The following is a 12,597-nucleotide window of genomic DNA, read 5'->3' as shown; positions in this document are numbered from 1 at the left end:
CTCCTCCCCAATGGCACTTCCAATCCACAGTGACATTTCAGGCAGAATGAAGGTCAGAAGGGAGGTGGTAAGGAACCAGGGACTGGATCATCCACTAACCAGGTAAGTCAGTGTCAAGACTCTGAGTGCCAGTTGGGATAAATAGGTGCCTAACCCTACAACGCCTTTGCCGGTGATAAACAGGGGCACAGGATCAAAAAAGTATCACCAAAAGGGGTTTGATTGAATTCTGCTTTATTGCAATTCAGAACAGTGAACCTGAGCTAACCCAATGGATTCGATCCCTAGAACAAGCGCCGCAAATTTGGACAGACAATTGCAAAGGAAGGCTGCCTCTCCTCCCTGCTGCTTAAGTTACAGGAAGTAGAGGGAGCAAGACTGAGCTGGAGGCAAGATCTGGGTTAGACCTGCAGGCCCCGTGGCTATAGCAACATTTCAGGGAGACTACCTGCCCAGGCCCCTGGATCTGGGCCTTTAGATCAGGGTGTGGTTCCTACTAGGCTCTGCATTCCCTCGTCAGGTGATGCTTCTTCTCACTGAGTAAAACTGGAAAGACCTTCTAATTCAGGAAGGTAAGTAGCTGAGTATTTCTGTTTCTCCTAAGTTTGGCTTGTCATCCTGTCAGATGCAATTAGAGTAGAAATGAGAAGGAGAAAATGTGTGTGTCTCTCAAACGAAGTTTCTTCCAGAATCCCAGAGAAGACTTGGAGGTTTGAGAAGAACAAAGTTGATTCAGGCGACACATCCACCTGCTTCCCTACCCTCTGCAAATGGTAACAAATCTTCTCTTTCAGATGAAAAGGGCCAGGAGGGGTGTGGCTAAGCACAGGTGAGAACATCATAGGAGCAAATCTGTGTCTAGAAGTCATGCCCAACTGAGGGCCCCAGATGTCATCACGTGGACATCTGATTAGACATTCCTCCCTAGAGAGGCATCCCTCTGTCCTCTCCCAGAAGAGAAGGGAAGTAGGGAACATCCCATCAACAAAGCCCAGTCAAGAAGCCACTTAGGTAAGAAGTAGGTCCCTCCTTCCTATCCCACTTTTCTTCTTCAGTTCTTCAAAGTTTAAGGTCTTGAACTGAACTAGTGGACCCTGCTGAACATGTGGCTGCCTGAGGATGCTACTTCAGGCAACTCTCCCGCGTGGGTGGGTGTGAGGCAGCAGAGCACCAGGCTCTGGTCAGCTGGGAGGATGGTGGTGCTCTCCTGCTTCCCACCACCAGGGGGCGTGGGGCAGTGCTGCTCATTCAAGGTACTGGCTCCTGCCTAGGTGGGGTGTTTCAGTGAACTGTATCACAGGGCCTGCCATCTTCTCCTCAAAAACAATAACCTGGAGGGGAAAAAAGTGCTGGTATATGACAGCAGCAGAGGTTTGTCTTGGAGCCAGATGACAGTGCCTTAGGGGAAGGGACTGAGAACCACGCCCACAACTGGTTGGTACCAAGGAGGAATGCAGAAGGGGCAGGCTAAACCTTCTGCTCCCTCTCCCACCCTAACAAGCCTAAACAGACTGTGATCTGGGCCTCCCTGGGAAAACACTGTGATACTGGGGAGGGCTGAGATGCAGGAAGAAGTTGCAAGTGCTCCCACCTGGTTGCTGCCTTGATCCAACCAAGCACCTGGGAGGTAGAGGGTCTCCTGGGGTCCAATGTTCCAGTAGCGTCCAAGGTTTTGGCCATTGATGAATACAACCCCCTTCTCCCAGCCCTTTAAGCAGAATGGGAAAAGGATTAGTTGACCACAAAAGCCACCAAATATAAAGTCACATGGGAAGACAGAGATGGACACATGCCATACTCTTCTCTCAGCTTCTAAGATATCAGTGTGAATGAATATTTCAACACTCATGAGGTTAACACATGGGTATTCTATCTCCTGAATCCACTAGCTTTGAGCCTCCTCAGCAAGGTACCCAAGTGCACACCTGGACCCTGAGAAGTACCACCCGGTGGTTCTTCTGCTCTGAGTCCACTCCCCCACCCAAGGAAGGCCCCAGAGGCCCTTCAGAGAGGCCAACACAGAGAATCTCTCCGTGCAGATGGTATAGAGGGCTCCAGCAAGAGCAGGTACAGGGCTTGGGTTCAGAGCTCTCTGAGGGAAGACTGGAGAACCCAGGCAGGGAGGAGATACAAACCTCCAGCTTCATGAAGGTGTCAAAAGGGGAAAGGGAAATTGACAAGGCACCCAAAAAGAAAGCAGGGAACGTAGGTACTTCAGGGATAGGGCTCCACTTGTCAACGCTGAACCTATGAATAGAATGGAAGACAAGAAAGAAAAGAGGACACTTTCTCAAATTTGGACTCTGTCTCAAATCTAATTATAAAGGCATTCCAAATCCCACCCCCAACCTGTTAATTAACTAAGGTATCACGGAAATTTCCTAGTCTCTAGCACTGGTACTGCCCCTACCTTGGGCAAGTTGCTCTGGGCTCTGGGTCTGTTTATACTTGAGTGGGAGGGTCTAGGGCAGAGCAGTTCTCCAGGACTTCCTGGCTCTTACTGCACATTATCCATGGCTTCACACACTTCATGGGGTGGGGACTCACCTCTGAAAGAAGCTCTTTTTCATATCCAGGCTGTAGATTCTGAATTTTTTCAGGGGAGAATCATTCAGATAGATATTTCCAATTAAACCTGTGGGGAAAGAGGCAAGGAAACATGAATGAGGTCAAAGGCAGGGGCACAACTGACCCAGCTAAGGCCCTGCACATACATGGAGAATTTCTGAAAAGTTCCAGTTAGGATTCCTCCAGAAGTATATACTCCCTACAGAGCTCTTCATATGGCATAAAACCTTCTCTAGGAATCCCAAAGGAGAAAAGAATGAGTAAAAAGCAGCATTTGCCAGGACCTCCCAAGGATTTGCACAGAAGAATAATTCCGAGGGTAGTGAGAGCAGAGACCATCACTGGGTGAGAACAATCTCTAGTCTCTCTCTGAAGGGGAAGCTCCCATTTGGGGATAAGAATTTCAACACAATAAAATGAGGCCCAAAGGGCAGATAATCAAGAGGTCACAACAGTTCTAACTTAGCTTCAAGGTCAGATTCAGTAGGGTCCCAGACTAAACAGACCTAATAACTCAGCCAAAAATCTTCTACATGACCTAGGACTGAAGATAAATATTTAAATTGTGAACAGATGGCAACATGACTTGAGTATCTGAGTCTAAGGATCCACACACACACTTGCATAGTCATTAGCTAGTGGCTTGGGGAAGGGGCCAGCAATGTTAGTCCTGGAGCTGCTCCCATGGTCCTCACAATCATGGAGCCACTGAGTTTCTTGAGAGGTAATTTGAATAGGCTGGGGAGTGCAAACAGGTCTCATGGAGCCTGAAGAATCTTAAGTTGCAGGTACAGGCATGGATGGTGGGGGGTCCGTAACTTATAAACACTGAACTGTTCCAAGGGATAAGTACTCCACAGTGAGAGTCCAGAGCATATCTTATTCAGGAATGTGGGGAGGCAAAGACTGAGAGCAGGGTAAGGCTGGCAATCCCTTCCCACAGACAGGAGAGTGAAGGAAGTGAAGATAGGCCTGGAGATGGAGCTCCTTAGGAGAAGTGAAGATACAGAGAGGAACACTGGGGGATTGTTTAGGGGAAAGGAAGGTAAGCCTGGACAGTGCTAGAAGCTACCATGAAACCTATCTGGAGAGAGCCAAACCCCAGGACCCAAGAAAACCCCAATGGCTGGGGCCACAGTGCTTCCCAGGCAGGAAAGGAAGGGATGCACAAGTTTCCTCATTACAAAGGCAAACACCCATGAGAGAGCTGGGAGGCCACCAGCATCTCTTACCATAGTAGTATTTATTTGTCTGAATTCTTATGTTATAACATGAAACCACCTACATTTTGACAGATGAAAAGGAAGAGGCAAACTTAAGCAGAGAAGGTTTAGAAGACCAGGAAAAATAAAATGAGTTGGAATATTCCTAGGGGAGCACTCCATCAAGAGCATTTTGTTTACTGTATATACTACTACCTCCTCCCCACCACAAATGAGATCATCAATGGGTTTCCACAATGGGTCAAGAAAAGAAATTCTGGGGCACCTGAGTGGCTCAGTCAGTTAAGCGTCCAACTGTTGGTTTCGGCTCATGTCATATTCTCGGGGTTGTGAGATAAAGCCCCGGGTCAGGCTCCATGCTCAGCACAGAGTCTGCTTGAGATTCTCTCCCTTTCCCTCCCTCTCTTCCCCTCCTCCCACTCACATGTGCGAATGTTCTTTCTCTCTCTCTCTCCTTCTAAAATAAATACATAAAAACTCTAAAAAAAAAAAATAAGGAAAAGAAAAACTCAGTATGGAGACCCAAGAAGGCAGGGGTCCTATGCCATTTTTGGCTTCCTGGGAATCCCCTTACTTAAGCTTCACCACCCCTAGCCCAGCCCCAGCAGATAGTCCCCTGCTAAAGCAGACTACAACCCAGGGAGCTCTGGAGAGGCTTGCTCAGTGTTCCCTGTGTGTTCACCATGGACATGTGAACCACATGCATAAGAAAGAGGTCAGAACGCACATGGGTCTTTTAAGAAGGCCCACTTCCACCTCTCTCCAGTGGGTTTCCGTGAGTTAACTCCATCCCATGGGCTTCAATGAGTTAGCTCCCTCCAATGGGCCTCTGCAACCTACCTCTCTCCAGTGGGTCTCCATAACCCACCCCCTCCAGTGGGTTTCCATTACCTGCCTCCCTCCAATGGGCCTCCACAAATCTTCTCCAGTGGGTCCCATGACCCACCTCCCTTCAATGGGTTTCCACAACCCAGTTCCCTCCAATGGGCCACCATGACTCCACCTCACTACAGTCAGCCTCCATCATTAGCTGGTGCACTGGTTTGAAGAAGAGATAGTGAGGCATTGCTGAGGACTAGAAGCTCTTCTCTCAGCATGTGCTATGACCCACCTTTGCGCTGGTCATCAATGTTATTCCCGTAGTTGACTCGCCCGCGATTCTCCACCAAGATCCGCAGCCTGGTGTAACCCTGCCAGGAACATAGTGGTCGATAATGACCACCTGATTACCCAACCATAAGATCACAGCTGCACCTCAGAGTCTCTTTGTGGAACCCCAGCTCTTCCCTGAACTCTGGGGATGAAAGAGTACCCACTGATCAGAAAGCAATGTTTTGCCCCTCTTTCCATCAGCAGCTCTGTGGTTAAGGAGCCTCCTGTCTTCCAAGTCTTCCTCTTTGACTCCCACCAAACCTGCTCAGGAAGCAGCTGGTGCTAGCCATCACCCAGCTCCCCAGGATAACAAACCTGGATCAAGGGAATAACAATCTTCTTCCTTTCATAGTCCAAGAATCCTACAGACACTGTGTTCACAAATACCTGCAAATGAACAGACAGAAAGCATTCATGTGTCAACAGAAGGGAGGCATAGAAGGGATCTCTGATAAGCAAGGAAAGGGGTAACACTATGTATGTGCAGTGGAAACAGGGGTTAGCCAAGCACAGAAGAAAAATGAATGCCCATGATTATAGCTGATAAGGATGGCAGAGCTGATGGTGATGGGCCATTTCTAGTAACAGGCAGATATGTGAGGAGAGAGAGTCAGATGCATTTGGTAGGGCTTGATGACTACAAAGTCACAGGAAATAAGAGAAGATACCCCAAGATTAGAGGAGAATTTAATGGTATAGAATTTTAAAAAAATAGTAGAATAGACCAAGGAAACTAGGAGCTGGTTTTTTGAAAGAATCAGTAAGACCAATAAACCCCTAGTGAGATTTATCAAATATAAAAGAGAAAGGACCCAAAAAAATAAAATCGTGAATGAAAGAAGGGTGATCACAACCAACACCAAAGAAATATAAACAATTTTAAGAACATATTATGAGCAACTATATACCAACAAATTAGACAATCTGGATAAAACGGATGCATTCCTAGTGACCTAGGAAGTGAACCAGGAAGAAGTAAAAACCTAAACAGATCCATAACCAGCAAAGAAATTGAATCAGTATCTCCCAACAAACAAGAGTCCACGGCCAGATTGCTTCCCAGTGGAATCTTCCAAATATTTAAAGAAGAATTAATACCGATTAATACCTATTCTTCTGAAACTGTTTCAAAAATAGAAATGGAAGGAAACTTTCTGAACTCATTCTATGAGGTCAGCCTTACCTTGATCCCAAAACCAAAAAAGACCCCACCAAAAAGGAGTATTACAGACCAATGATGAACATGAATAAAGAAAAAATTCTCACCAAGATACTAGCTAATAGGATCCAACAGTACATTCAAAGGATTATTCACCACAACCAAGTGGGATTTATTCCTGGGCTTTAAGGATGGTTCAACATCCACAAATCAATCAATGTGATACATCATATTAATGAAAGAAAGGACAACAACCATATGATCCTCTCAAATGATTCAGGAAAGGCATCTGATAAAATACAGCATCCTTTCTTGATTAAAACTCTCCACACTGTAGGGATAGAGGGAACATACATGCATAAAAGCCATATATGAAAAACCCATAGTGAATATCATTCTCAATGGGGAAAAACTGAGAGCTCTTCCCCTAAGGTTAGGAACATGACAGGTATGTCCACTCTCACTACTGTTGCTTAACATAGTACTAGAAGTCCTAGCCTCAGCAATCAAAGAACAAAAAGAAATAAAAGGCATCCAAATCAGCAAAGAAGTCAAACTTTCACTCTTCACAGATGACATAATATTCTATGTAGAGAACCCAAAAGACTCTACCCCAAAATTGCTGGAACTGATACAGGAATTCAGCAAAGTAGCAAGATATAAAACAAATGCACAGAGTTCAGTTGCATTTCTGTACACTAACAGTGAGGCAGAAGAAAGAGAAATTAAGGAATTGATCCCATTTACAATAGCACCAAAAATAAGAAGATATCTAGGAATAAACCTAACCAAAGACATAAAGGATCTATACTCTGAAAACTATAGAACACTTATGAAAGAAATTGAGGAAGACACAAAGAAATGGAAAAACATTCAATGCTCATGGCTTGGAAGAACAAATATTCTTAAAATGTACATGCTACTTAAAGCAATATAATCCCTATCAAAACACCATCAACATTTTTCACAGAGCTGGAACAAATAATCCTAAAACTTGTATGGAATCAGAAACAATCCCAAACAGCCAAAGTAATGTTGAAAAAGAAAATCAAAGCTGGGGCATCACAATTCCAGACTTCAAGCTTTATTACAAAGCTATAATCATCAAGACGGTATGGCACTGGCACAAAAACAGACACATAGATCAATGGAACAGAATAGAGAACCCAGAATTGGACCCTCAACTCTATGGTCAACTAATCTTTGACAAAGCAGGAAAGAATATCCAACAGAAAAAAGACAGTCTCTTCAGTAAGTGGGGTTGGGAAAATTCGACAGCCAGATGCAGAATGAAACTGGACCACTTCCTTACAACATACATAAAAATAAATTCAAAATGGATGAAAGACCTAATATAAGACAAGAATCCATCAAAATCCTAGAAGAAAATACAGGCAACAATCTCTTGACCTTGGCCACAGCAACTTCTTGCTAGACACATCTCCAAAAGCAAGAGAAACAAAAGCAAAAATGAACTATTGAGACTTCATCAAGATAAAAAGCTTTTGCACAGCAAAAAGTCAACAAAACTAAAAGGTAACTATGGAATGGGAGAAGATATTTGCAAATGTCTTCTCAGATAAAGGGCTAGTATCCAAAATCTATAAAGAAGTTATCAAATTCAACACCCAAGAGATGGAGAGGAGAAGGGAGTTGGGGGAAATTGGAGGGGGAGACGAACCATGAGAGACTATGGACTCTGCACAAAACTCTGAGGGTTTTGGAGGGGTGGGGGATGGGAGGTTGGGTGAGCCTGGTAGTCGGTATTATGAAGGGCAGGTATTGCATGGAGCACTGGGTGTGGTGCATAAGCAATGAATTCTGGAACACTGAAAAGAAATTTTAAAAATAAATAAATTTTTTTTAAAAAATTCAACACCCAAAAAACAAAAAAATCTGGTCAAGAAATGGGCAGAAGACATGAACAGACATCTCCAAAGAAGACACACAAATGGCCAATAGACACATGAAAAAATGCATATAACCACAATGAGACACCACCTTACAGTGACCAGAATGGCTAAAATTAATAAGTCAGGAAACAACAGATGTTGGTGAGGATGCGGAGAACGGGGGGATGTAAACTGGTGCAGCCTCTCTGGAAAACAGTATGGAGGATCCTCAAAAAGTTAAAAATAGAGCTACCCTATGACCCAGCAATTATACTACTAAGTATTTATCCAAAGGATATAAACATAGTGATTTGAAAGGGCACATGCACTCCAATGTTTATAGCAGCAATGTCCACAATAGCCAAACTATGGAAAGAGCCCAGTTGTCCATTGACAGATGAGTGGATAAAGCAGATGTGGTATATATATATACACAATAAAATATGACTCAACCATCAAAAAGAATGAAATCTTGCCATTTGCATCGATGTGGATGGAGCTAGAGTGTACTATGCTAAGCAACATAAGTCAGTCAGAGAAAGACAAATACCATATGATTTCCCTCATGTGGAATTTAAGAAACAAAACAGATGAACATAAAGGAAAGGAAAGAAAAATAAAGTAAAATGAAAACAGAGAGGGAGACAAGCCATAAGACACTCTGAACTATAGGAAACAAACAGAGGGTTGATGGAGGGAAGGTGGGTGGAATGATAGGGTAACTGCGTGGTGGACATTAAGGAGGGCACGTGAATATATGAGCACTGGGTGTTACATGCAACTGATGAATCGCTAAATTTTACCTCTGAAACTAATAATGCAGTGTATATTAGTTAATTTGAATTTAAATATTTTTTTTTTTTAAAAAGAGAAATCACCCCTACCTGTCCCCGGTCACGCACAAGACCACTAAGGATGCCCGATGAAGCAATGGTGGTCTCATACAGAGTGTACCCAAAGGACTGTCCATTTCCATTATTTACTGGCAGGTTTTCCATATTGACTGGTTTTTCAGAATTGACTGGCTGCATAGAGGAGAATATGGGGAGATAAGGCTAGGAAGAGGAGAAAAGAGGCAGCAACCTCACCTTGAGACTTCTGGGGGAATGCAGGGTAGCAGACAGATCCCCACCTGGGACTAGGGGGTTGGGGGAAGAGACCCTCTAACCTTTTCTTCTAGTTTGACCTCTCACTATACAAACATGGAGAGCCAATCCAGCTGATAGGCTCTCCAAGCTCCAAAATTCTGATTTTTGACTTCTCATCTCATTAGCCCTAAGGCTGTCCAGGATCAAAGGGATGGCAGATGTGTGATAACAATAGAACAAAGCCTGGAAATGTACCAGACCTGTAGCCTTTCAACCTGCCTTCATTTCTACATCACTGCACTCCATTGGGTCAGCTCCAGGGGTGCACCCTCTTCTCAGAGGGGATACAGCCCATTCACATGCCTCTTTACCCTCTCCCTGTCCACCAAGGCTGGAGAGAGACTACTACCTACTGTATTACCCAGTTTTTCTTCAAGTTCTTTTTGTTCCTTTCCACTCCATACACTAACGCAAGTTTATTCTCTTTCCTCTGAGCTCTAAAGTCAGAGTGGACCTTAAAGCTATCAAATACTCGTTTTTCTCCCTCCACAGTCCCACTGGCCCACCTAGTGACAGTCCCAGCTTCCCTGCCCCAAGGCACTCACCTCCTCCATGTACTTCAGGGCATCCCACAGTGACAGGTATAAATACGGTCTCAAGGGCTCATACGCAGTCTTGGGAAGAAGGTCAGGTTGGGGAGGAAGAGGGACACCTGCAACACAGACAATAGGGTCATCCCAAGAGGACCCAAAATCACTGCCACCTCCAACCTCCCCAGGCCCTGGCTCCTTTCCGCAGTTCAGTGTGCTCCTTTATCCTAGAGCCAAGAGGGAAACATTCTTAGACTGCTTGGCCCCACTTAGAAAAGCACCACAGGGGTGGGGGGTGCAGGGGACTTGACTTCCTCATATCCTCAGGAGTCTTAACACCCATTGGAAGGTGAAGCTGGTGACACACAGACCATGATAAAGAAAACAGTCTCTCAAATTTGCCTGTCCTTGTCTAGGGACATTCTTGCACACAAGTCAACTGGGGTTGAGGTAGGGTAGGGAGTCTCAGAGCAAAAAGGGCCCAAGTTGGTGCTTGAGTCTTCTGTCTTCCAGGTACCTGAGATAGAGCCAAAGAAACCTCGGAGCTTGAAGTACTTGGCTGTGTAATCCCCAGCCTCTGTCAGCACTGCATCATAGTCTGCAAGACACCAGAATGCTGTCACTGGTCACCTGTGTCACAGAACAGTGTCCACAGCAGCAAAAAGAGAAAGGAGAAGCTGGGTACGGCAGCAAGGTCCTCACCCCAGCAATTTGGGAGGCACAACACTTTTGTGTTGTGTGAGCCATCAGTCCAAATACAATAAGTACTAAACACTATGAAGTACCACCAACAGTGCCATGGCCATGGCATGACCCACAATTTTCTGCAGCTTGCCTGACTTCAGAGGACTGTCAACCTAAAGGATTCAGAGGTCACACATTTCAAGGGCCTGAGTAGGGAGAAGAGGCTACCTTCATCAAAGGACCTTCCCTCACCCTGGCTGTACCTTTCACTTCCTCCAGTGACTTCCAAAGGCTCATAGGCATGTCAGTGGGCTTTAGTACCTCCTACTGCTCTATAAGTTTAAAACTGATAATCCAAGAAAAACCATCCCTTCCTCAGGCACTGTAGAACCAAATGCATTAAAGGTGACAGACACTGCCCCTAAAGGACTCTGCATAAAAAGCTCCAAACATGCAAATGTGGGGTGTTCCACGAAGGGCCAGTGTTGGGGAATACTTGCCATAGCTGGTGACATCAGATTTGTATTCATGAAAGTGCATGGCTCCATTTATGAAGCCAAAGTTGGTACCTCCATGGAACATGTAGAGGTTGATGGAGGAGCCAGCATCGAGGATGGCAGACACTGTTTTTAGAACCTCTGCAGGAGGAGGGGAGAAAGGGGATGTGCAGAGCGAGTCATAGTTTAGGACCAGCCACAAGTCCTGTTGACATTTCAGCTTTCCTGATCTCCCCCCAACCCCATCAAATTCAACTCCCTAGCTCTGCCCTTCAGCTTCCACTAGAGCTGCAATCACAGAAGATGAAGGGTATGAAGAGAAAAGGGCCAGCAAACACCAAAGCCCCCAAGCTGAAGCCTTCTAGTTGTTTGTTCCACCATGGCCAAGTCTCCAATGACTATGGTCTGAACAATGGCAGCCTTCTACCTCCACACTTCTCAACAATTACTCACACTTGGTAAGGTGCAAAAGACTGGACTCCTAATTGCAGCTGTAATTTCTGACCACCTCCCCAATCCCGCCTCTATTATAGAATTAACCAAAAATGTGAAAGATAACATCAAAGGAGAAATATACAGTATTAACATATACACACACACACACACACACACACACACATATATATATAGGCAATCAGATTGACAAATATTAAAAATTATTTTAATAACCAGTGTCAATAAATCTGTGGGGAATATGTATTCTCATTTAATAATAGTAAGAATTGCTGTAGTCTTCTGAAAGAGCAGTTTGGTACATATATATCAAAATTGAATTAATGCAGCATTCCACTGGTTAGGGAATTCTATCGGTTATTCTAGGGCACTAATATGCCAGGTATGCAAAACTGGATGTTCAAGCATGGTCGCTGCAATGGCATTCAATTAACAAAAACCACTGGAAACAACCTAAATGTTCATCAATAAGAAAATGGCTAAATAAATTGTTGTTTAATCATCAATACTACAGGGTTCTTTCTGTTCTTTAAAACGGTGATGGAATCTCTCATAGAAGTCTGTTCATTTGTGTCCATCAGGGCACAAGCAAGTAACAAAGAGCAGATAGGATTGCAAGTGTCCATATCTCTGTGCATGAATTTAGGGCTGCAGACAGACACACAGAACTGCCTGCACAGTATACAACTGACCCTCAAACGACACAGGTTTGAGCTGCACAGCTCCACTTATGCATGATTTCTTACAGTACAGTGCTGTAAAGTATTTTTTCTTTCTTATGATCTTCTTCATAACCCTGTCTTTTCTCTAGCTGGCTTTATCATAACAATACAGTATATGATACAGATAACATACAGAATATGTGTTAATCAATTATATGCTATCAGTAGATCTCTGGTCAATAGTAGGTTATAAGTTGTTAAGTTTGGGAGGAGTCAAAGTTATACCCAGACTTCAAATGTGCAGGGGGTCAGCACCGCTACCTGCCGCATTGTTCAAAGGTCAACTGTATTTGTTTTCTCTGGGCTCTGGGCTTTTTATTTCTTCTTCCTACATTTTCTGTATTTGCTGGGTGTTTGCAATAGGCATGCACTGCTTATCTAATTATAAAAAACATGATAAAGCAGTGTTAAGGGTCCTACCATTCACGTCAAATGTCAGGACACGTGACTCTGGAATATCAACAGCTGATTATGACATGCAGATAATCCAGGAGCCTTGTACCCTACAGCTCATTTACATCAATTAGCAGGTTATTTGGAACTGATTTTTATTTCATAGGTCAATACAC

General features: G+C 44.3%; 1 protein-coding gene across 2 annotated transcripts in view; it reads right to left on the bottom strand.

Annotated features, from left to right (window-relative positions):
- Nucleotides 1–1,154: 1,154 nt before the first annotated feature.
- Nucleotides 1,155–12,597, bottom strand: part of LOC116874314 (beta-galactosidase-1-like protein 2) — a 47,423-nt gene continuing 35,980 nt past the window's right edge. The window contains exons 10-19 of one of the 2 annotated variants that reach the window (XM_032868984.1): nucleotides 10,857–10,994; nucleotides 10,190–10,270; nucleotides 9,688–9,794; nucleotides 8,879–9,019; nucleotides 5,259–5,330; nucleotides 4,903–4,981; nucleotides 2,548–2,635; nucleotides 2,136–2,247; nucleotides 1,592–1,708; nucleotides 1,155–1,331 (exon numbers count right to left, since the gene is read on the bottom strand). In XM_032868984.1, the coding sequence (XP_032724875.1) occupies nucleotides 1,245–1,331; nucleotides 1,592–1,708; nucleotides 2,136–2,247; nucleotides 2,548–2,635; nucleotides 4,903–4,981; nucleotides 5,259–5,330; nucleotides 8,879–9,019; nucleotides 9,688–9,794; nucleotides 10,190–10,270; nucleotides 10,857–10,994 (1,022 nt within the window). In that variant the 3' untranslated portion in view covers nucleotides 1,155–1,244. Of the gene's footprint in view, nucleotides 1,332–1,591; nucleotides 1,709–1,805; nucleotides 2,248–2,547; nucleotides 2,636–4,902; nucleotides 4,982–5,258; nucleotides 5,331–8,878; nucleotides 9,020–9,687; nucleotides 9,795–10,189; nucleotides 10,271–10,856; nucleotides 10,995–12,597 lie in introns of those variants that run through there. The other variant, XM_032868983.1, reaches the window with a different exon arrangement.

This window comes from Lontra canadensis, unplaced genomic scaffold, assembly GCF_010015895.1.
Source record: "Lontra canadensis isolate GAN:19392208 unplaced genomic scaffold, GSC_riverotter_1.0 scaffold36, whole genome shotgun sequence".
In the NCBI taxonomy this organism is placed as follows: domain Eukaryota; kingdom Metazoa; phylum Chordata; class Mammalia; order Carnivora; family Mustelidae; genus Lontra; species Lontra canadensis.
The sequence above is the reverse complement of the archived record's forward strand: the minus strand, read 5'-3'. Positions and strand labels throughout refer to the sequence as shown.